The sequence below is a fragment of the Lacerta agilis genome, chromosome 7 (genome assembly GCF_009819535.1).
Source record: "Lacerta agilis isolate rLacAgi1 chromosome 7, rLacAgi1.pri, whole genome shotgun sequence".
In the NCBI taxonomy this organism is placed as follows: Eukaryota; Metazoa; Chordata; class Lepidosauria; order Squamata; family Lacertidae; genus Lacerta; species Lacerta agilis.
Genome location: NC_046318.1, coordinates 50,211,682 through 50,237,012, shown reverse-complemented (window position 1 = coordinate 50,237,012; position 25,331 = coordinate 50,211,682). Strand labels below are relative to the sequence as shown.

General features: G+C 41.5%; 2 protein-coding genes across 5 annotated transcripts in view; one reads left to right on the top strand and one right to left on the bottom strand.

Moving 5' to 3' along the window:
• LOC117049999 (kinesin-like protein KIF20A) overlaps window positions 1-6,652 on the top strand; it is a 36,447-nt gene extending 29,795 nt beyond the window's left edge. The window contains exon 20 of the mRNA XM_033155242.1: window positions 6,605-6,652. Within this exon, the coding sequence (XP_033011133.1) occupies window positions 6,605-6,637 (33 nt within the window). The 3' untranslated portion in view covers window positions 6,638-6,652. The remainder of the gene's footprint in view (window positions 1-6,604) is intronic.
• LYN (LYN proto-oncogene, Src family tyrosine kinase) overlaps window positions 1-25,331 on the bottom strand; it is a 43,072-nt gene that overhangs the window by 5,166 nt on the left and 12,575 nt on the right. For 2 of the 4 annotated variants that reach the window (XM_033155245.1, XM_033155246.1), the window contains exons 2-10: window positions 21,413-21,478; window positions 17,969-18,014; window positions 17,764-17,872; window positions 16,940-17,038; window positions 16,739-16,842; window positions 15,612-15,761; window positions 12,722-12,874; window positions 7,629-7,811; window positions 5,022-5,098 (exon numbers count right to left, since the gene is read on the bottom strand). In XM_033155245.1, the coding sequence (XP_033011136.1) occupies window positions 5,022-5,098; window positions 7,629-7,811; window positions 12,722-12,874; window positions 15,612-15,761; window positions 16,739-16,842; window positions 16,940-17,038; window positions 17,764-17,872; window positions 17,969-18,014; window positions 21,413-21,472 (981 nt within the window). In that variant the 5' untranslated portion in view covers window positions 21,473-21,478. Of the gene's footprint in view, window positions 1-5,021; window positions 5,099-7,628; window positions 7,812-12,721; window positions 12,875-15,611; window positions 15,762-16,738; window positions 16,843-16,939; window positions 17,039-17,763; window positions 17,873-17,968; window positions 18,015-21,349; window positions 21,479-25,331 lie in introns of all 4 variants that reach the window. The other 2 variants (XM_033155243.1, XM_033155244.1) reach the window with 1 other exon arrangement.

Below are 25,331 nucleotides of genomic sequence, written 5' to 3'. Positions count from 1 at the left end.
GGGTCAGGCAATGGAAAAATACCCATGGTGGTACTTCCCACCACACTGTCACAAGTGCTGAACACAGTTTTTGTGAAGAGAAATATTGCACAAAACTAAGCCCTTGAAGAGGACCAGCAGTTTCTCTCTGGTGCGGCAGGCTCAGAAAGTAGGGCTTCTTGTAACCAGAGGATGTGGCTACTCCCTTAGTGGGAAATATTTCCAGTCCCCAGGATCTGTTGTTGAACAAGGCTAAAGCTAAGATATCTGTCAAAGTGTGATAAGAAGCCTGTTGACTGAAGGGATTTATAAAGACAAGAAGCCTACAACAGGTCACTTAAACAACAAACAACAACAACAAAACCCGAGATGAAATGGGGGCACAAAAGGCTGGATTGGACAAACAAACCCATTACAGATTGGAACAGCATTGAAAACCTCAATAAAGTTGGTACAAACAATGCCAGGAGGAGAAAAAGGAAGGATCATGCTTCCTGACACCAAGCATAGATTGGCCCTTGTGCACAGGATTTGTACCTTGCAGATACAAGCCACGCCCCCCCCCCCGCCGGCAATGAAACAATTACTGTCTCGTATCCTGGAGAGAAAAAAAGATGAACAAGTATATGAGCTAACTGCAGCACCAAATTTCAGTCCTTGGGTGGGCCTAGAGAAGAGGAAGCAGGAGTGGGAACTTCCAAGGTATGCCCAAAGACTTCTTGTTATTTTAAAAGGCCTCTCTAGGTCCCTTCCCTTCCCACCAACCAAAATCCCAGTTAGAGCATGACTCTTTAACATTGGCAACAGAGTGCAGCACACAGGTGCAAACCCTCAGCAGATAAATTTGGAACTTAAATTCAAGGGAAGCATGTGGTCTGCTACCCGTGAGGAGGGATTAGAGAAGGTGTGTCATCAGCACCTGCTCCAGTCCATTTTAGGAAGCCGCCCACCCCTGGCCACAAAATCACATTTTAACTGTGCAGCAGACTTGCTCCTTCACAATGGAAGAGTTTGCTTGAGTGGCTGGATTGGTTTCAGGCAAACGGGGCCAATTCCAAGGTTGTGTGGGGTCCCTGAGCAAAGCAGTCTTGGGTAAGTCCCCTCCTTTTGCTGGTGGCAGTGCTATAAACACAGTCAGATGGCTGGATTAGCCACCATTTTAATTTCCCACAATGCCCCCAGAGTGTTGTGACATCAAAAGCACTGTGGAAATTAAAATGACAGTTAGACGCGGCCATCTGGCACAGCTCAGAGTAGCAGGCCAGATATGCCCCCCCCCCCCCAAAAAAAAGTGAAGGGAGGGGGGTTGAAGCAGGCATCATCGGTGAGCTCAGTTCAGGTGCCAGGTTCCAAACAGTTGCTTAAGGGTGCCAGATGCTGATGCCAGCTCCACAGGCAAGCACCAGTGGCCAGAGAGACAAGCCATTTATTTTGCCTGGGGCTGATGGGAGTTGTAGTCCAAACTATTTGATTCAGTAAAGGCTGGCATATTGGGAGAGTATGAAGGCCTTTTTTTGCACATACATTGGAAGGGAGATGTGAACACATAAAACTGCCTTATACCAAGTATTGGCACCTAAAGCATGCCCACTACCTCTAAGTTCTGGTCTCCTTTCCAATGTTACAATATTGACTCATGGTCACATACTTTTATCTACTCCACATGTCCAAGAAGTTCAGGTACACAGTTTACAATTTAGTGCAGGAAAAAAATTATGAAAGTTCTCCTTCCATGCCAGATATGACCCCCCAGACGTTTAATGGCTAGCAATGCATTCCAGATGTTCTCAAAGAATGAACTTCTAAACACAACTTGCAATCCTAACGAATGGTTCTATCACTACTCCTGAACCAATGATGTTCAGTGCTGTAAGATTAGGGTAACTGCATATGGAAACTTGCATCAGAGAAAATAAAAATAGTTCTGTTGGAAATGCTCCTGGTGCCCTATAGAGTGATCTAATATAGCATCTTTATTTTTCTTATATTTAGTAATCAGAGCTAAAAAAAATAAAAATAAAACTACCAGGCATGCTCAATATTTAATCACAGTCTTCATCTATTCCATGAAATGAAAATTTCTATGAGGAAAAACACCATTTTAAACCATGTCTGGGTCAAGTTTGAAGCTAAAACTCTCAAGTTCTATATTACACTGTTTCAAAACTGTGTTATTGTGAAGCCATTTGTGTGTTTTAAAACAGAAATGTGTAATATACAAGTGTTAGTAAAGAAATCACCATGAAAAAGAAAGCAACTGTAACACAGTCTGAAGATGGATATTAATCGTTGCTAGTATGGCATGTGACACTAGATAAAGATGTTGATATGAGGCGTCTGTTACTATTGCAACCATTTTCAGCCAGACTGAGGCCAACTTTTGCAACAGGAAATTAAGGTCATGTTCAAAGGATATTTGGTACAGGACATGTTGCTCTGTAGTGTTGTGCCCTCTGGTAAATATTGATTTAAACAGGATTTAAATGTTTTTGTTTAAAATCTAACCAAGCATTGTGGGCCCTTTTCCACTTACACTTTTCCTTCTCATTGCCATTGTTTTGAAGATGAGCAATGAATAGAGCATAGTATATTCCAACCAGCTGCTATTTGTTCTAAAGGGAATGAAAGCCATTTGCAAAAATAAGGAAGACGAAACCAAGAGCAAGCTATTGTGCAACCTTCACCAGAATGCAATGTGCTTGCTCTGACTCTCATCTGACTTGCTTTCCCTGCATCTGTCTCTGGCCACATCCACACCAGCCATTTAAAGCAACATACTACTACTTTGGACAAACGGTAGTTTGTTAAGGATGCTGGGAGTTGTTAGGAGACCCCTATTCCTTTCATGGTGCTACAACTCCCAGAGTGCTTAAACGATCAATTCCTCTTTCTGAGAACTGTAGGTCTGTAAAGGGAATAGGGGGTTCCTAACAATCCTCAGATCCGTTAAACTAAAGTCTTCAGGATTTTGTGGTGGAAGCCATGACTGTTTAAAGTGGTATAATAGTGCTTTAATTGCATGGTGCAGATGAAGCCACTCCATAGTAATGGGGTCCGTTTCTACAGGGACTTTTGTAGCTCCTTTTACTGCTTTGGGGGAAATAAGGGTGCAAGTTACTTGGAAGCACTCTCTAAACTGACAGAAGGGACTAAGGACACCATTCTGCATGGGTTCCTGCTCTGTGATGTATCTTCCAAGGTTTGTGGAATTTTGGAGCCTGTTACAGTTTCACACAGCTCCAAACACCCGCAAGACGGTCCAGGATGTATTGAGCCAATGGATGCCCACCCCTCGCAACATGTCACTTCTGAATAAGGAGCAATACTTCTGAATTTGCTGCACACTCTTTGGGGCTACCCATCACTGGTCCCATCACCTCCTGGCAAATAGAAGGGGAAGAAATGGAGGCAGTGAGAGATTTTACTTTCAGACGGTGACAGCAGTCACGAAATTAGAAGACGCCTGCTTCTTGGGAGAAAAGCAATGACAAACCTAGACAGCATCATAAAAAGCAGAGACATCACCTTGCCAACAAAGGTCCGTATAGTTAAAGCTGTGGTTTTTTCCAGTAGTAATGTATGGAAGTGAGAGCTGGACCACAAAGAAGGCTGAGAATTGATGCTTTTGAATTATGGTGCTGGAGGAGACTCTTGAGAGTCCCATGGACTGCAAGAAGATCAAACCTATCCATTCTTAAGGAAATCAGGCCTGAGTGCTCACTGGAAGGACAGATCCTGAAGCTGAGGCTCCAATACTTTGGCCACCTCATGAGAAGAGAAGACTCCCTGGAAAAGACCCTGATGTTGGGAAAGATGGAGGGCACAAGGAGAAGGGGACGACAGAGGACAAGATGGTTGGACAGTATTCTCGAAGCTACCAACATGAGTCTGACCAAACTGCGGGAGGCAGTGGAAGACAGGAGTGCCTGGCGTGCTCTGGTCCATGGGGTCACGAAGAGTCGGACACGACTAAACAACAAAACAACAACAACATCATGGACAGGAAGTAGTATCCGTCGCTGGAAATCTCATTCACTCCCATTTCTTCCTGGTTAGGAGCAGTCCTCATCAGAGGTTATAATATACATCAACTCCTTAGACGACCCTGCCACCATTCTAAGCCAGTGCTACACCTTGGCCTGGGCAACATTCATTGTAATCTCCTTGGCAGTAGCAAGCAGCAATTTATTTTACTAAACACAGTGACAGCCTTCTTCCAGGCAGCACAAGAATAATCTCTTTCTTCTCTTGCCAATTCCCCCCGCTAATTAGAATATTTGTGAATATTCCGTGACATCACAGCAACTCAGGCAACATTTGGAGAGAAAAACAGGCAGCAGCCCTCCGAGTACAATTAATTACACTTTCGTAACTAAGCAAAGTTTACACAGTAAAGGTAGCATTGTACATAAACTGCAGCTAGGGCTACCTTTACACACCTAGGGTCAAGATGAGGCCAGTTACATCCTCCCATGCTGTGCACTGGGGTAGCTATTATTTATATACTTCAATCCAGGCACATCATTCTATTATTCCACCTATAGCTGACCTGCCACTTCCTCCTCAAAACGAACCCAGATGTGACTTGACTAAGCCACAAATGGTAAGGGATAACACAATGTGCCTGGGGCCCAAGCAATTCAGAGCGCAATTTTCTGTTGCCACATCTGCAAGAGAAATCCACTTTAAACCAAACTTTCAGCATCCAAAACCTGTCTCAGTAAACCTGTCTTCCAGACAACAGTGAAAATGAAGCATAGCCAGTGCCAAGCCAGCCCAGTATCAAACGTCTTCAGCTGGAACACACTGAGCTTCAGAGAGGGGGCACGAAGGTGGCAGCTGCATGGAATAGCTCCTAGGTTTTCCCCCAAGCTTTGTTTTACTGCTACAGGAAGCACAGGGAAAGCACAGGTCTCTGTTGTGACACCAACTTTATATAAAGCAGCCAGAAATGCTCACAGCAACAGGTCCATAAATGCTCATTTATATTTTTTATAAAAAATTATTATTTATTAAAATAAATAAATAAATAAATTATTTACCTGAGCTGAGAAGTCAATGAGTTTTGGAAGTAGTAATTTCCCACCATCTTGACTCTTCAGGAAATCCAGCAAACTCCCTGTGTGACAGAGGAAGGGCAAGACAAGGTGGTAAAAACAAGTCAAACTCAGATGTGAGTGAATGGCATAAAAATATTTCTGGGGATCTTTTGAGTGAGATTTTTAAAAGCATTCATCTCTATTTAAATGTTAGGGGGAACTTACCTTTTAACGACACTAATACATTTCAGCTTTCTGCTCTGCAAAACCATGCCAAGGGTGATTGATTTTATGAGATTAGTTTAAGAGCTGCTTTAAGAAGCTGGCAAGAGATTCATAGTGTGTATACATCAGGCTTATGTGCAGTGGAAGAGATCTCAGTAGCACATGACAAATCTGCACTCACTTTGCACCCATTATTATTATTTTAAATGAAGCAGCCAAACAAGCAGGCCATGAGAACTCTACCACTGCAAACAGCTGAGGACTTGCCATATCCTGCTAGGAACTCACAAAACACAGTAACTTTTCAAAGGTTACAGAAATATATTGGTCCTTCAGTTTGCCATAGGGCTTAATGTGCATGGTGTGTGTGTGTGGGGGGGGGGTGTCCAGGAAAAATTCATCAGATGCATGTGCAGCAAGTGTCTGAAAAAGTGGTGCCTGTAGAATTTTGTGCCTGGCTGTTCACTACAAGTTGCTGTGCTGAGGGAACACAGTGCAGTTTGTTGCATGAGGCAGAAATTATTAGGTGTGTATTAAGTGTTGGGAAAGTTGTGACTACTAAATTATTTGCTTGGCACATTATCCACCCCTCTACTGTATATCCATTGCTAAACTGAAAGAGTGTGGGTTCAGGGAGTCTAACTTAAAAGTGAGAAGAATATGCTAGACTATAATGTATTTAGCTGCTTAATCTAGGCGTTCCCAAACTTTATACTCAAAGGGCCCTCTTGAGATGGCTGAAAATTATTGAGACCCTCCAGTCACAAAATGGTGACTTATCAAAGCAGTGTCCAGCATGAGCAGCGGACACTGACATTGTTTTCTTTTGATTTATGGAAATTGCTTTTAGTCTTTGCCACACTGTTTTCTTTCTAGCAAGCAGTTCCACAGTTCAGCTTTCCTTGAGTTAAATACAGACATTAGGTATGGAGGCATTCTGACTCAGCTTTCCACTTTAGGAAGAAAATGTTGATCCAAAGACTCTAAGCAGAGAAGGCTTCCTATTTTATATTTTCATCTCCCCGCACCAAGCTTCTCAGAACTGTTTTTACTCATTGTAATTTCTCCTCTCCCCTCTTCCATACCTAACCTATCCACTTCTCATAAACTGCCACTTTTTCTCATCCCTCATTCACTTTAATTTGTTGTTATTTTTAAATGACCTTTTACTCTCTCTTCCTAATTTTCTTCAACACCTTTTCTAGCTCTTTCCACTCAGCGGAGGAGCAGCCCCTTATCTGCTTCCCCTGGCATCATTCCAACAAAAGGCTATATAGAGGCCTGAATTCCTTCTCAAGTGATGACTAGGCAGCAGTGGCTTATACTCAGCACATGTATGAATTTTCAAATTTTCTCCGTAGGCTGAAATGGTTGGGGAACTGCATTTTCAATAAAAACTACAGACACTTCCACTTCTACCAAAGTAACAGTACATACTAATGTTTCCTTTGACTTAACACAAGATGCAGAACAGAGAAATATTCTCCTATGCTTCAGCACAACAAAATCGAGAGAGATGGGGAAAATCTGCAGCACCTGTCAATATGCCAGCCATTCAAATATTTACCCCGCATGTGCCCACTCAGTTGCTTCAATTGGCGGAATTGGTACTGCTATAGGTGCCACATACCAGTTCTGTATTTGTAAGAACTCAATCATTTAGTGTGGCAGGTCCTACACTTTGGAATTCCTTGCCTGTTGACATCAAGCAGGTACCTTCACTATATTCTTTTCAGTGCCTGCTTAAAAACATCCTTGTCTAGACAAGCCTACCCAGGTGATTAGAAGGTTAAGCTAATTTTAATTGGTTTTAGCATTTTAAAGTATGCATTTTTTTCTTGTTTTCTCTTTTGTAAACCACTTTGAGGGTTTACAAAATTTGGCATGAACCACCTTCAAGCTTTCATCTCCTACACACTGCAAAGTTCAAATGTAACCTGCTGCATGATTTTCTAATTATATTCCATAGAACAGATTCACCCTGCCAATTCCTCATAATGATGGCAGAAGGCAATTCAGCAGACCGTGGACACTTAGAGCTCTAGTGCAAAGAAAGGATGTTTCTGGATGACAACTCTCATCATTCCTGGCCATGCTAGATGGAAATGCTTGGAGTTGGAATCCAACCACCTCTGGAGAGCTATTTGCAGAACAGATGAAACTTTGACCTATTTGTTTCTATGTGTATTTCTCTTATGATACTTAATTTAATGTGTAATATTTTTTGTCCAGGGTAAGAGACACTGTTAACCAATACTCGAGTTACTACAGTCCCATAACAAATGGCTATCAAATTGTCAGTTACAAGTGCCTGTTGCAATTGTACCATACACCATTACCTACATGCAAAGGGTACTTCTGGTTAATGAATTCAGTAATACCTACCTTTTGCCATGAATTCAGTTATGATATAAATTGGTTCTTCTTTGGTAACTACAGCGTAGAGTCTGACCAGCTTGTCATGCTGAAGTGATTTCATAAGGTTGGCTTCTTCCATGAATGCCTGCGCAGACATGGTGCCTGGCTTCAGAGTTTTCACTGCTACTTTGGTATTGTTATTGTAGTAACCTAGAACAAAAGGGATAGTTATAGAAGAAGAGACATCCAGAGCACTGAATGTGGTGGTCAAATGTCTTGCCATGAGAGATCTTTTAACAATAAATTTATAAATGATGTATTTACAAGCAGGCACCAACAAATGCTACTACAGTCGCACCTTAGTTTTCAAACAGAATCCGTTCTGGAAGTCTATTCAACTTCCAAAAAACGTTCGATAATCAAGGCATGGCTTCCGATTGACTGCAGGAGCTTCCTGCACTAAAGCAGAAGCCGCATCGGACATTCAGCTTCCAAAGAACATTCGCAAACCGGAACACTCACTTACAGGTTTGCGACGTTCGGGAGCCAAAATATTCGACTCACAAGCCGTTCTGGATCCAAAGTATTGGCCTAGAAAACTGTACTTCAGTCTTTGCCAACCTGGTGCCTTCCAGATGTTTTGGACTACAAGTCCCACCAGCCACTGAGCACATGACCTCATTTTCCATTTTCCCCACCGCACATTTACTTCAATAATATTTTGTAAAAAACTAAATAAATACACAAATACATTTTGATGGCAGGAATTAAACTTTGAGATTAATCCTGTCAATGAAGAATGCAGACCATGGCAGAAGTGGGAGAAATATTTTCACAGTCGTTAACCAATATAAACTAGATGGTTGCCAACTTCCTGCAAGCTTAATATTCTGTGATGATTGACACTTCAGAAGAATAAGCTGCTACAAAGAAGAGGACTTCAAATCCCAATGTTTTCATAGTGGACATAATATGGATTGGCATGTGTCAGGAGGCCTCAGTTGGCTGTTTCCCCAATGAGTGCCCACCATGTACCTGCGAAAACATGTATCTCCTTTTCAAGTAGGATTCTTTCCCAAGGGAGTCTTGCCTATCACTTAATCTGATGTCATCTGTGCACCAAAGACGTTTTTATTCTCCTGGGCATTTTCATGCCATTGCCCCTGCAGAGAGACCAGCTGCTTCAACTGTCACCTGGCAGCAGCCATTCCATCGGGCTTCCTTCTCAGCTGGTCATTCTAAAACTGTAACTTTAGGAACTGGTGCATGAGCTTATTTCCCCCCCCCCTTTCTCTCCACATCCCTTTCTTATTGTGTATAAATAATGTCTTTCAGACTGTAAGCCCCAAAGCATAAACTGGCCTATGACCGATCCTGTAAGCTGCTCTGGGAACTTTTTAAGCCAAAGAGCGGGATAAAAGTTCTCTGTCCACATGGTAAGATGCAGAGGACACATGACAAAACTATAATTATCTGGCTGATCAGACAGATTAAGACAGTACCTTTCTCTAGAGCATATTACTTAGCTTACTTGACCCTTGTAGAACTCTTTGCTCTTTGAGGACCTTTCAATCCCCTGCTGCTTCAGGCACACTATGAGAGATGGTGAATAGACCCACATTGCACAACTGGTTGGTCTAAAACAGTGCTTCCCAAACTTGGGTCTCCAGCTGTTTTTGGACTACAACTCCCATCATCCCTAGCTAAGCAAGACCAGTGGTCAGGGATGATGAGAATTGTAGTCCAAAAACAGCTACTAGAGACCCAAGCTTGGGAAACACTGGTCTAGAATTATGGCAACAGGTGACCAGAAACAAATCTTGCCATATTAGGGACTGAAGGTAGACAGCAAGAACTATGCCAAGCTAATGGTGTATATAACACTGGGAAAAGTGTAGGTCTATGAACTATTATACTGTGGATGATAGAATTTGGATCTGAAATATTACCTGTGCTGTTAAAAGGATGGAAGACACAGACCGGGGTGGGGTGGGGTGGGGTGTTGATTCCAGTTGATCAACTGAAATCACCTCTCCAATTTCATTGTTAATCTCTTCTTGTAAACAGTTCCATCCCTGTCATTTCCTGTGTCTGCTGAAGTAGGCTCTTGCCCATGGAAGCTTGTAACACAATAGAGTTATAAGCCACCATGAAAATATTTGCATCCTGAAACTCAGGATATAAATAAAATGAAGCATAATAAAGTGCCCCACAACACTGCTGGTTTAGTACTATGAACAAACACAACCACTATTCTAAAACGTTTTCCTAAAACAAAACAAAACAAAAAGAAAACAAACAAACATAAACCTTCTCTTATCACATTCCCATTTTCTGTGCACTCACTGTGCTTCCAGAGCTGAATTTTTAATCCATGTTCACACAATGTGATCCAAAATGCATATGCATCCAGTATTTTGTCATAAAATACTACTGTCCAATGTGTTGTTTTTCAAACCAGCTCACATCACTGGAGTTGTTAAGCCGTTTCTAGTTCATCTCCAGCCAAGGTGTGAACACCTTTAAATAGGGTAAAGACATCCCACCCCATCAGTGCCCCCCCCCGGGTGCATACACAAGCAGAAATAAACAGAATGCTAATGAAGCTATCCCAATGTGAACAGCTAAGGGGAAAGAGCTGGGAAATCCACTGTGAGGAAAACAGTAACTTCACTGCAATGTAATGTAATGTGAGCACAGCCTAGTTTTTTACAATTATATTTCTTTTAATTCATTTGCCATCCTGAAATCATTCTGAAACAAGCAGTGCTAAGTAAACGCAATCCTTGGGAGCTGATGGAACTCTTGGGCCCTCCAGGGAGAAAGGCAACTGGATCTCTACCAAAGCATGCAAAAAAAGGTCTGCCATCATGCAAATCAGCTTTTCATACTTGTAGCAGGGAAAGGAAGAATGTAGTCAGGCTTCACAGTGCAGTAATTTTACCCATAACGTAAAAGTAACCCACAGAGAACCAAGCCAAATTTAGACGTCAAAGAGGCTCACATAAACAAGAGGAAACATCTTGAACCAGAAACACTCCCCCTCTACCCTTTGTGAGCACATAGGCAGGAACATAACTTCCTGAAATTAGTTCTTTCTTCTGCAGCTGACAGTGCTTCAATAATCCCTGCATATTAGCTCAGTAGGCAAACTGTTTACATATGGGCTCATTAAACAGCAAATGCCCTGATGATGTCATCCCCAGAAAATGAAGGAACGTTTTCTAATACACTAGCAAAGTGGCCAACCAATATGGTGGGCAGAGAAGGAAGGAACTCGTGGAGACGGGATCACTAAAGCATATCACATCAAATGACCACATCAAATTCAAACTTTATTTGCGTAGCCGACTGGCCATAGCATCTAAAAGACAAACACCAACAAAAATACAACAAATATGGCTACCAATAAAACCTTATAACCTATTAAAACTCAGGATAATAGCTCCTTGGACCTTAACATAAATAGTAAAATGATAATAATAATGATAATAATAAAATCCTATGCTGGGAATCCAGATGTCTACACTGTTGTCGTTCAGATAGCAGCTCTCAATCTCATTGCTCTCTCGATAAATTTGGCAACCTTCTCTGTTATCGAGCTGTTCTGGTCGGCTAGAAGTGAAAACAATTTGGCTTCACAAGAGCGGCCCGGGATGGCAGATAGGAGCGGCGTGATGGTCTCATCCCTCAGGTCTTTATATAGGGGGCAGGACAAGAGTACGTGCGACACAGTCTCTACATAGCCGGATCCACAGGGGCATAGCCGGATCTCGATTGGAATTTTTTGGTATCTACCTTCAAGAACAGCTGAGGGTAACATATTTAGCCTGGCCAGTGTAAAGGCCCGCCTAAATTTTGGGATGGTTAGGTTGGACAAGTATGGTGCCACTAAAGCATATCAAGGTGCATTACTTAGGGAAGCACAGGCAGTGCAGCTCAAGTGAAATGCCAGTGGGCGCCAAGACTCCTTGTGCCAGGGAACAGATTTTGCCCCTGTCCCAACAGTATCCACCAAGTACAACATGGACCCCAGCTTCATGCTGTCAAATAGGAATCAAGCTAGGGATGCGGTTACTATCCCTGCACTCCTTGGTGCAACTCTATCTGTCCCCACAACATCGGATACGTGCCTAGGGAACAACAGGTGAAAAGGCTACTTTTTTGCTTCCAGCTTCTGTCCATTGAGCACTCCCATCACTATGGTGGACAGGAGCCTGGAGAAAAAGCAACAGCAGATGCCTTTGTTCATACAAACAATTATTTGCAAGCCTTCTTCAAATGGTCATTTCATGTTTTGGTTTACAGCAAAATCGAAAGCATGTTCGACCATTTGGATATTATCCCTACCCACAGTTTATCTGATGATATCCCACTTTTTCTGTCCCACAGAGTGGGATTCACAAAACATTTAACAACAATAATTTTATGCACAACATTTTAAACCAGAGACGGCTAAATTGTGGCACTCCAAATGTTGTTGGACTCCAACTCCCATCACTCAAGTCTGCATGGTCAACAGTCAGGGATGATGAAAGTTGCAATGACATTGGAAGTGAGCTTCAAACTAAGGCACAGTGTGCATCACCTTCCCTAGCATTTACAGGCTCCAACACAGCCAGCTAAAGCTAAAACTGAAAAATCAATGCTGATTGCAACGCTATATATACACTAAGTGGTATTACTCTTGCCTCTGACAAATAAGCTAACATCAGGGTCTGGTCCTTGATTACATCTTTCTGTCAGGAATGATGGAATTATTTCCCTTTCCCTTGTGTGCTGTTCTGGGGTTCTACTGACACCTCCCAGAGCCAATCTGTGGAGGCACATGGGGGGAAAGCCTGATGCACTAGTGGGACTCGTGCAGTTTAGTTGAATTCAGCACAGAATTTCCTCAAGAGTGGGGAAGGGGAATAAACCTTTATGTGCATGTAAACATATGGCGCTTCCCCATTCCAGGAGTTCAAACAAAATGGGGCATTTTTACAAATGAATGAACCTAGTTCATTTCCTATGTTACATCACTGAACATGAACATAGTTAACAACCTAGCATATCAGTACTGTGGTGTCACACATGTTGCTAAATATCTGAGTTATCCACATGAACAAATATCTTACCCATCCAGACTTCTCCAAATTGACCAGCTCCAAGCTTTTTTACTAATTTGATTGAGTCCCGTGGAATCTCCCAGGCATCTTTATCCCACGGTTTCTGTGGTTTGGGACTGAGGCATGCCTTCTCCAACTTTCTGCATAATCCATCTGGCTGCTCTGTTTAAGAGACAAACGTCCTTACATTTGTACCTTAAGCAACACCAAAGTGCATAACAAAGGACAACATACATGCAGAGATTAAATTTTTCTATTTAATCCTCCTTGCAATAATTTTTTGAAAACCCAACAGGAACAAAACTATTTTCTTTGTTGCTCGTAAACAACACAACATGTGCCATAGGTTCTGCTGCACTAGATTTATCCCTCTGACCTTGACACAACATGGTGTAGTAGAACAGATACATGCTACTGGGAAAAAATATTCTCCCACTTTGGTATGTGGCAGCCTTCCCCAACCTGGTGTCCTCCAGATGTTTTGGACTAGAATTCCAATCAACCACAGAAATCATGGCTAGTGGTCTGAGTTGCAGTCCAAAACATCTGGAGGGCACCACGTTGAGGAAGGCTGGTATATGGCAACAGGTACTGGTGGGAGGCATACCCTTCACAATTCTCAGTTTTAAATGCATATTTGCCTCCTTTTGCCACAAACAGAATGATAACTAACTACACCAGTAGACACTACAGTTTGCATCATTACATGGATTGCTGACAACTATCAACAGTTGATAGATTTTAGTCAGATATGTGTCCTATGAAAACCTATTTTAGTCACTGGGGTAAGTAAATATTGTTTAGGTTTCTGAATATAGAGCATGCCAAGATCCCAGGAATTCATAGATTAAGTGTCATTCTTTTTGTTTTAATGAGTTTGCTTTATATGCCGGTATGTGTTGTTGTAACCCACCCAGAACTCTTAGGACAAATGGTGGGATCGAAATTAAAAGCAACTTCTTAAATATAGCTGTCACCTGTTTTAACATCAGAAAATACACTCATATAATACAGGACAAACTAGAAGACACCCAAATGCCCTGGTTAGCACAACACCAATTACATACCCTCTTAAACAATCCAGCAGTAAAATCAGCAGCAACTAGACCCCTGACAATCTTTGAAAACCTGCTCCTAACGACAAAGGGACACAGCAGAGGGATAGTATCCGCAATATACAAAATACTACTCCAAAATCCCACAAACTTCCTAGACGCAATCAAAAAACAATGGGAGGATGACATAGGATATGAAATCAACCCCACCCAATGGACCAGAATGTGGTCTAACCCACCCTTTAAACTCCTATCAATGAAAAGAAAATGACTCACCCTGAAACTCACCTACAGGTGGTACCTAACGCCAAGAAAATTAGCGCTAATATGCCCAGGAACCTCACCAAAATGCTGGAGAGGGTGCACCTCCACAGGCACATACCTCCACATGTGGTGGGAGTGCCCCAAAATTCAATTATTCTGGACAACAACCATACGAGAAATATGTAAAATAACCAAGCAAGTATTAGAAATCACCCCAGAATTGGCCTTACTAAACATCTTCCAAGATAATAATGCCCACTTACACCACAAACAACTCATAACCCACCTACTTTCAGCAACCAGAAACATCATAACCAGACACTACAGAGACCTGTCAGGAGTAAGCATGGATCAATGGTACCAAATAGTATGGGAAACAGCCTTACTAGAAAAATTAACCAATAAGCTGAAACTGACATGGGGACAAATAGAAGAAGACGCCTTCACCCCGGTATGGCTCCCCTTTATCTCTCTCTCACACACACACACAGCCCAACAAGACAATGACAATAGCCTACCAACAGCATATAAATCAATATGGCTAACCTGATCCAAAGCACCCACCCACCCCACTCACACATGAAAACAAAGACCACCACAGCCAATCACAAATGAACAACCACACCCTATGCCAACCCCAACTTCTCTCACCACCAAAGGAACACAAGCGAACAAAAGAGAACCTGCACAAGCAACGCTGACATCAAACCCTACATATATTAAGTAAAATAGAAACATCATCACCTGATCCCACCCTCACCCATCCTCCCACCCCTGTCCACCTCTCCCCCTTTTTCTTCCCAATGTCTCCACAAATGAAACAGATTTGTAAAAATGATACATGTAAAAAATATGAGCGAGAGACATTGCACATACTTTGTAAAACAAGAAATCTTTAATAAAAAATACTTCAAGAAAGAAAGAAAGAAAGAAAATACACTCATATGAAGTTAAGGCTCATAGTTTTAAACTAAGAATCATTATTTTGCCAGATGCAATATATTAAAAGTCATGCCCTGAAGTATTTAAGATCTGCAATCAGGTTGATTTAAAGTACGGTTTTCCCAGCTGATGAAAACAGCTTCATGGGTTGTTGTTGTTGTTGTTTTTCAGCAAACTTCTGTATAAAGCATTACTATGCATGAGCTACATGTTCTTTTTAAATGTCACTGGTGGTTTTACTTTCCCACATCAAATATGTTCACAAGATTGCCACTGTGTTGGCACACAATAATTACAATGCTGATAACTTCTCAGCTTATCACTATGTCCATAATAGTGTTTAAATATTGCTTATACTCGGCAAGCAAAGTGTTCCCATTTACACTGAGCTGATATTTCTCCTACAATCAACTCAGTTTCAGGCTTATGTAAAATCCTGTGATCAAAGCTGACATACTTTTAGTTCCCACCCTTGAGAGAGTTGTGTGGAACTTTCATCAATGTCCACCTTTACACAATCTGCACTGTAAGTTAGAATGCATTTGACTTGAGTGATCTAAAATACTGCAGTAGCTTTTTTATAATTATTTGATAACAACTTGCATTTTGATAATAGTCCAATAAAGGTACTGGCTTACTTTGGTAATGTTTGATCATGTCACTGATACAGGGAAAAGTAATTCTTGGAGAGATGTAATATCCCCCATTGTCTAGACTTCTGATTTTGTAGTGCTTGACGACATCACCATGTTGTCTGTCATAGTCCCTCATGGACAGAGAGTAGCTACCTGTGCACAAAAAAGAAAAATAATAATCATAACCACAGGTTAAATGGGAGTTAGAACTAGCCGCATCAAATCAGAGTTTTGCTTTCATGTCGCTGTATTAGCCAAATCCAACAAAATGTGGTTAATCATAACTATGATTTGTTTGAAACAAGCCCGATTCCAAACTGGTTGAAGTGAAATTGCAAGTGAAATATTCTGACCTTCTCCTTGTGGATGTCCTGGAGGAGGGGGGAAAGGGGAAGCCCAGGGGTGGATATCCTCATTCCCATCATGATACACCACTGCTTATGACAAACAATTGTTTACCATGGCATCTGGATGCAGCCACTGTGTCAGTGCCAGATTGCTCTATATTGCAATACTGCAGGTACTGGTCACATTAACCTTGTAATATATGTGGCTGTATGATTATTGAATTGGGCACACCATAAATGATTCAACAAGGTTTTGATGTGAAAAAGAGGTCTAGATAAGACCAGAACAAGTCCCTTTGACCGTTTTTGTAATTTTTATACTATGCTATAAAATCTAAATTTCCCCCTGTGCAAACACATAGATCCATGTTAGTATATAATCCCTTCACCAGTGCCCAGTGTCTCATCAATATTTGTACAAGAGTTTCTCCCATAGCTATAAGCTACACAGGCATGATATCCCAGTTTCTTCATATATTTAAGAATAACACGGCTTAAGGTAAATACTTGGTCTACAGTTATCTTCCCTCTTTGCTTGCCCATTCCTCTATAATAATTTGGTGCTATTAGCCACATTTATCAGGCTAATAGTGTTTTTTTTAGTAATGAGGGGGGCGGGGAAGCTAAATGTAAATTGAAAATGCTATCATCATTCTTTGGTGACAGATAATAAGTAAATTCACTGATACATAAACAGAAAAGAGAACTTACTGGAAAAATTTGAGCTCATCAAGGCAGAAGGCTGAGTTTCCTTTTAATTCAAATGAAATACAGAAAGCTCACCTTTCAATGTTTCACTCTCTCTGATAAGGAATGACCCCGGAGCATTCCCAGGTGCTAGAAGTTGCCTTTCTGCATCTTTCCTGGTTATGTCTTTAAAGAACCATCTGTAAAGTATTATGGGGGGAAAGTTACACCTTTTTTGTCTTTCTCAAGTGCACAGTGCAAAGTAGAAAATCAAATATTTAAAATATATGAACCTACTCTTCTGTTTCTAAGGTGTTAACTTTTGCGACATAGTTGCTTGGGATAAAGCCTTCTCTCTTGGTCAAAAGGGACTTGGCTCTCCACCATTCTCCATGTCTAAGAAAAAGAAAAGAATCTTTTGTAAAGAGGTATTGATCATCTTCAAAAAGGCTTAGACTTCACCGGAGGGAGAAATATGTTGCTTTCCACCAGACATTTCTGGAATCAACTCCTCTAAGTTGCCCATATCGCTGAAGGCTGCAAGTTGAATTCTAGATCATGCAATTATAAAAATAAATTTCTGATTATTCAGAGCAGAGAAATACAAGGAGGTTCAGCCCATACTGAACCTTGTCTGCATTTCGATTAGTATTTTCTGGAGAGGCAGTTATATTAGTCTCTTGGAGCAAAAACTAACACAAGTCTTAAGATAAGGTGCCACAAAACTCTCCGCTGCTAGTCAGACTAACCAAGCTGCCTGCTCGTGCGCTGTGCTAAACTGGCACAGTGCAGCAAGAGGGCTCGCTTCCACTGTGCCAAAAATTGCATCTGCGCAGGCGCCAAAAAGCATGGGCGCGATCCAGCCCACGGAGGGATCTCTGCGGGACCGATCCAGCCCAGGCAAGATAAACCTTGCCGACCCCTGGACTAATCCCAATAAGTAGTTTGACATTTTTATCAAGGCAGGCATTTGGGGGCTTGGGACAAGCAGGGAACTTCAAAATAGAAAGCTTGTGTGCATATGTATAAGTAACTAGCATAATGCTAGTTATTGGGTGGTAACACACACATAAATGTGATCTAGGAGCAACAAACAGAGCAGTGACTGTTTTGATACTTACTCCTCCAGAATTTTCATTTTTTCTCCTTTTTTGAAGGACAGATCATCTTCATGAATGCCATCGTAAGGATACAAGGCTACCACAAGGTCCTGATGTTCCTTTTCCTCTGCTAATACAGAAATTCAAGCAAGATATTCTTAGTCATTTTTCAAGTCTATCAAAACAGCAGCTTGTAGTAGTAACCAGCAGCCTTTTAGAAACATACCTTCGTTAATGAACCTCTGACCTGGCAGAAGGATATCATCAGTTGCCTAGAAAAACAACAACAAGAAGAGTTAACAAAATTGGTTTATAACACTATCGTATTTATATAAATGCACACTTATAAAATTAGAACATGGTTAAAACCTAACTATACTATTTTTTAATGATGACTGTGTTATCTCTGGCAGCTTTTACAGTGAGGGGCGGAAAGTGTTTGATCCCCTGCTAAATTTGCCCGTTTGCCCTCTGACGAAGAAATGACCAGTCCATAATTTTAATGGTAGGTTTCTTGTAGCTGAGAGAGACACAACAACAACAACAACAACAGGAAAAGCCCCAGAAACCCAGAAGACAATAGTCAGAGATTGATGTGCATTATAATGAGTGAAATAAGTATTTGATCCCCTATCAACCAGCCAGATGTCAGGCTACCTGGTATCTTCACTGTATGTAACGAGCTGAGATTAGAAGCACCTGCTGTAAAGGAGAGGTCTTACCTGTAATCCCAACTTGTTACAGTACCTGTACAAAAGACACCTGTCAACAGAAGCAATCAATCCAGCAGATTCCAAAGTAGCCACCATGACCAACCATGACCACCAGTTGGTGCAATAATTTGCTAATGGAAGAAACACAAAGTAACTGTCAACCTCCCTCAGTTTGGGGCTCCATGCAAGATCTCATCTCGTGGAGTTGCAATGATCATGAGAACTGTGATGAAGCAGCCCAGAACTACATGGGGGGAACTTGTCAATGATCTCAGGGCAGCTGGGACCATAGTCACCATGAAAGCAGTTGGTAACATAATATGCTGTGAAGGACTGAGATCTTACAGAGCCCGCAAGGCCCCCTTTCTCAAGACAGCACATGTACAGGCCCGTCTGCAGTTTGCCAATGCATATCTGAATGACCCAGAGGAGAACTGGGTGAAAGTGTTGTGGTCAGATGAGACCAAAATCGAGCTCTTTGGCATCAACTCAACTCGCTGTGTTTGGAGGAATGCTGCCTACGACCCCAAGAACACCATCCCCACCGTCAAACATGGTAGGGGACATATTATGCTTTGGGGGTGTTTTTCTGCTAAGGGGACAGGACATCTTCACCACATAAAAGGGACGGTGGAAGGGACCATGTATTGCCAAATCTTGAGTGAGCACCTTCCCTCAGCCAGGGCATTGAAAATGAGTCGAGGATGGGTATTCCAGCATGACGATGACCCAAAACACACGGCCAAGGCAACAAAGGAGTGGCTCAAGAAGAAGCACATTAAGGTCCTGGAGTGGCCTAGCCAGTCTCCAGACCTTAATCCCATCGAAAATCTGTGGAGGGAGCTGAAGGTTTGAGTAGCTACACATCAGCCTCGAAATCTTACTGACATAGAGAGGATCTGCAAAGAGGAGTGAGACAAAATACCTCCTGAGATGTGTGCAAACCTGGTGGCCACCTACAAGAAACGTCTGACCTCTGTAATTGCCAATAAGGGTTTTGCCACCAAGTAGTAAGTCATCTTTTGCAAAGGGATCAAATACTTATTTCACTCATTATAATGCACACCAATCTCTGACTTTTGTCTTCTGGGTTTCTGGGGTTTTTCCTGTTGTTATTCTGTCTCTCACAGCTACAATAAACCTACCATTACTCCAGGCCTGTCAGGAAGAAAAATCCTCTGTAAATGTCAGTGGATCTATGGTCGTAACATCACTCAGATTCAGTTTACACAGTCAGATGTACGTAAGCAGCTATAGCATGTCCTTGGAGCACAGCTTGCTCACAGAGATGTAACTGTGAAGCAAGATGCATATAGATCCAGTCACACACAGTCCTGTGCCTCTGGCAACTGGAAAAAAATGCTGCAATTTCAGAAAAATGTACCAGGCGCTCATGCTTGTATGTATTAGTATTTCTCCATGTGATTATGGGTGTGCACAAAATCTTCTTAACAGACACAGAGCCTCTTTTATAGACACAACTTCCCTGGGCTCGTAAAGCACAATGCGCCTTTGAAATAGTGATGCCTTGGAAGCATTTTAGACACGTTCAATCATTTTTGCGACTTTCTTTTTTAAAAAGAAGTAGGCAGCATGGCACTCAAGTGATGCTGCTGGATTACAGCTCCCATCATCCCCATCCATTCATCATGCTGGCTGGGATTGATGGGAGTTGAATTCCAAAACAACTGGAAGGGACCACACTGGCTCCCTTTGGCATACAGCAAGGGGGAGAGGGTATCAGAGCACTTTTGGGTGTTAGTTTCTGTGCTGCAGCCATCTCTATTTTTCTTTATTAAAACTTGTTTGTTTGTTTAAAGAACAACCCCTCAGTGCATCTCCATCTCTGCTTTGTTCACACCTATGCCATTGTTTAAAACAGCTATTTTTCCTTTCAGTGTTACTCCCTTCTCACTTTACTCAAATCTCTCTCTCTCTTCCATTCCTCATCTGAGAGAGAGAAAGGGTGATGACCCCTCAAATACACCATAGTACACAATGTATAATACTTCTAGTACCCAGTGTTGCCTTATGTTTCAGATTCAACTGCAGTAATTTAAAATATGTATCTTATTAACAAGCAAACATCTGTATATTTACAACATCCATCAACTGAACTGAACTTTATCTATAACTGAACAAGCTAACTGACAGGCTTGTTCTTAAGATTCTAGTTATCTTACAGATGCAGTAACATATACCATCATGGAACGTGTGCACAAAGGCGGCTGTAGAATAGGAGAGAGGATGAAGTGTGGAAATGGTGGTTTGTGTGCAAGGGACAGTTACTAAAAGAGAGGGGGGAGGAGGAGGCAAGGAAAAGGGGAGTGTAGGCGAGAATGGTGTTTGTATGCAAAGTTGGCTGAAGAATATGATAGAAAGGAGAAAATGTGGAGATGGGGGCATGATTTGTGTACAAGGGAGAGTTGAGAAAAGGAAGGGGGAGAGGAAAAAAGTTGGTTGCAAAAAAAGGGCATATGAGGCATGGTGATGGGGTTATAGATGGATGCAGGTTTGCAGAAAGGTGGTTTCCTAAGTGGGCAGATGGTGCAATATGTAGATGTAATATGTGGGAGGAGGAAGACATAGGAGGTTACCATGGGGGTGCTTTGTGCGCAACAGGAGATGCCTAAAAGAAGGGGAGAGGCATTGACATGAGCACGAAGGTGAAAATAGGGGGCTGCAGAATGGAAGTGGCTTCAGAAACGAGGTTGTGAAGGTGGAAAGCAAGCTTGCATAGGGTGGGAAGGGGAAGCTCTGTGGGGAAAATGGCAGGAGGCTGGCGAATGGTGCGAGCAGGGAGGCAGCTCCTAGTTTTAAATAAACATTTAAATTATGCCAGTCGTGCTGTGATCTCACTCTTGGGAATTCTTCCCTGAAACTAATCTACTTACTGGCCTTTGCTGTTTATTGGACGTTGGATCCCTCACATAAATAGTTCGTTCAGATTTACGTACTGATTCAGTCTTCACATCTCCCTGCAGATTGTCTTTTCGTTTGGATTTTATACATCCCATATTTTCCTGTTGGAATAAATAAGAATTAAGCAAAAATCAATGTTGTCTAGGTTATGTAGCAAAAATCTTCCAGGGCCTTTCTCCCAATGTCTCTTCTATCAGGGCTGCAGCAATTATCTAGAAAGGACGGGGATTTCCTGACAGAGGTTCCTTGGTTCTGGAATCTGCTCCCCAAACAAGTTCACTATGTTGTAGTGGCAGGCAAGGGATGCTTTCATTTTGCTGGACCATTTAAACTGATGTGATATCAACAAATCTTACATTTGTTTAATGAGTTTATCTGCCATTTTGTTTCTTTGTTTAAAAGCATTTCTAAACCAGCAGTGTTTAAAAACCTCTATGCAGTATACTATGCAGTTTTGTGTTTTGTTGTGTTGGTCTTATGTTCTATGTCATCTTCATCATATCAGATTTGAGGGAAGCACAAGATATAATGAATACATAAAATCGTTCCCACACTAAGATGTATTACACAACTTCTAGAAACTGGGCGTACATATCTTCAGATTGTTGATTTTGACCAACTGGATTTAAAGAGGAGGATAAGGACTGAGCTTAAACAATTCTTACCATGAGCCAAGTTTTTCTCTCACTCTCTCTGTATGTATGAATGAATGAATGAATGTAGATAAGTGCATATTTACCTAAGATAGGATTGCATTCCTTCACAAGAAAAAGAAAAGCAATATATTTTAATGTTGTTTTTAAAGTAAAGAAATGATTTTAGAAAGAAAGGCTTCTGCCAGAAGGATTTCGCTTTAATTTTTTTTTAAAGGCTAAAATGCTGACTCATCTTGGACATAAATACAAACTGAACTATTAATGGCCTTATCTCTAACACAATAAGTGTTTCCTATTTCCTCTGACATGCTGGTTTATCTACAAATTACAGGGGGGAACCTTCCTATGCACTGGCTGACAATTTTTCTAGGCTGTTTTGCAGCAAAGTCTATTCAAATTCTCAAATGAGGACATGATACAGCTAGGGTTATTTCTGCTGTGTAACATTTATTTCTGCCAGGTACAAAGTTTGCCTGAGAAATTATGTTCCATTGCTGATCTGGAATCAACCAAGTTGGCAAAACCTGGTGGTAAGCAACAGTGCACCATTTTCTTTTTTTAAAAAACAACAACATATTTTTATTAAAGATTTCTTGGTTTACAAAAGTATGTGCAATGTCTCTTTTTTCAAGTTACATTTTCTACAGATCAGTTTCACTTGTTGAGACGTGTGTTACCTTAGGAAGAAAAGGGGGAGAGAGGTGGAGGGCATGGTGAGTGGGGGTGGGGTCAGCGGGTTCTCTTTATTTGCTTGTGTTCCTTTGGTGGTAAGAGGGGTTGGGGTTGGCCTAGGGTGTGGTTGTTTGTTTGTGACTGGCTGTGGTGACAGTGCACCAGTTTCCAGCACAGAGTTTATATGCTCACAAAATCTGCTTCTTCTTACATAAATGAGCATAAAGTGAATGGAATGCCCCACCAATGAAATCAAGGAGGAAATACTTCAAATCTGAGGCAGCTGTGGGAGAAAGCTGAAGACTTGGAAGTTGTAAGCAGGAGGCTACACATGGAGTAACCAAAATTAATTATCCACCCCAAATTAAGCTCAAAGATGTATTTCCACCTCCATTCACCCCTCAAGACTTTTACAACTGGAATACTTTGAGGCATCTACATCATTGTCTCCCCTTTCATATGAAGAAGAGTTATATGAACTAAAAAGCTCACACACTAATTTGTGAAATTTTAGTTGGTTGCACTAAAAAGTGTTGCCCTTTTGTCAGTGGGTGGGAGCCAAGTGTGTCGGAACCAAGACTACAGATGTCTGAGAGAACGATGCTTTCAATGACATTCCCATGTCGAATTATCCCCCTTTTTCTTGCAATGTACAGGGTCACTTACCCTGAGCCTTAACATTTTTATTTAATATTGAGAATATATTTATATTACTTTTTGGGCTTACAATACTTTTTGTTTTTTATTGCTCACATAAAAACCAGTAGGGATGGGGCTAATGAAATCAGTAACCAGGGGCTGATGCAAATAAGGCCCTGCCTCATGTTCCCACCAACCAAATATATTTAGCTAAAAAGCAGGTCTCTGAAGATTGATGTAGCCTACAAGCAATCCATATGGGAGTAAGCAGTCTTTCAGATATCCTGTCAAAATCACAAGAATCCCACTGAATCTTTCACTGATATGTACGCAACTGTAAAAATGACCACTTCCTAATCCTCAGTTTCAGAGACAAGTGTGAATGTGTAACATCAAGAATTTCTGTTCCTCTTCTCTTGTAGCTTCTTAGGGGATGGAAGCCATTAAATACAACTTAATGAAGTGTGGAGGATGGAAAAATACTCTGTATGTAAGTGTGATGATTTCACATTGGAGTTTGCACTGATAAGGAAGGGTTGTCAGTTACTGTTCATTTTTAAACAGATCATTGGACTGAACAATTCTGTGAAAAGGGGAATCTGTTGGGTTTTTTTTTTTTAGTGAAACAGAAAGTGGAAAAGGAAAAATATTTCAACCATGATCCAGAAATAGATGTTTCAGGAGTCTGTCTCTTCTATATGCATAATTAAATGATATAATTCCTGTGCTAAGCCACAAAGTAGTATACAGCCAGGTCAACATGACAAGTGTTCTCTCATCAGATACTGAACAGGCTTGTGCTGTAGGGTTATGTTATCACCCAAGTTGATCATGCATTTCATAAGAAGACAAGAAGCTGCCTTATATCAAGTCAAGCCATAGGACCAGGTACTTAGACCACTGGTGACTAGCCACGGTTCTCCAGGATTTCAGACAGGAGTCCTTTACCAGCCCATTAATATAGTGCTACTGTAGATTGAGTTTCACAACTCAAAAAGGCATCTGACGTTTTTGTCTGGGTGGAAGATGGTGGAGGAAGGGACTCTAAAGACATGAGGCTCCTAAAAGCTGTGTACTTCCCTATTTCAAGAACTAACATTTTTTTGTGTCATTTCCCTTTATGACCGACTCCCTTCCCCAAAGGCATAGTTAGCGAGCACTAATTATCCTGTTGCAGTAGGAAAGATTGCAACAAGTGCATGGTGTACTTGCATGCACCACTTAAGTGCCTGCGTAACCAACTGATGACCCTCTCAGCAATACACTTCAGCTTATCTGATCTCCTAGCCCAGGAGCTCAGGGCAAGGGGAGTAATTTGCCCCTGTTCCTTAAAGCCAACAGATTTGTCATTACTGTACACTGCTCCTTTTTTTCCAGTGGAGGAATACAGTATGGTGTACTTTGTGTTCAAGTGGGGGTGGGGGTATAAAGCTATCTTTGCACATACGGGCCCCTCCAGCCTGGTGCTTTTTTGTGAGTGTATTCAGTAATATGTCACTGAAGCAATAATTGTGCACTAGCAGTGGATTTATACCAGATGTTCCACACGTAATTCTGCTTTATTAATTGTTCTAAGGTGCTTTCTCAATATTAGGACTACATTACTGCTGTCTGGAGGGGCACCTTAGTGCTATACCACAACAAAATATGGACAAAAACAAAACCCTGAAACATTTGTAGTATAGAAAAGCAACTGGATTTCACCAGGAAGCTATGAGGCATGCACTGTTTGGAGATGAAGCAGTGTGACTTCTCGAAGTGGTTGCAGGGGCCAGTGTTTGAAACTCCCATTGTTCTACGCACATTTTTATTAGCACAAGCAGTACTGAACCGAAGATTTCAATTTAAAACTGCAGAGTGGAAGGAAAGGAGGACCTTTTATGCCTCCACTTCCATCTACTTTCTGAAGACTGAAGAAGAGACCTTCTTAAGAATATCGGGGGGGGGGGGACTAGACCATGTGAAAAATGAACATAGTATTTTAACT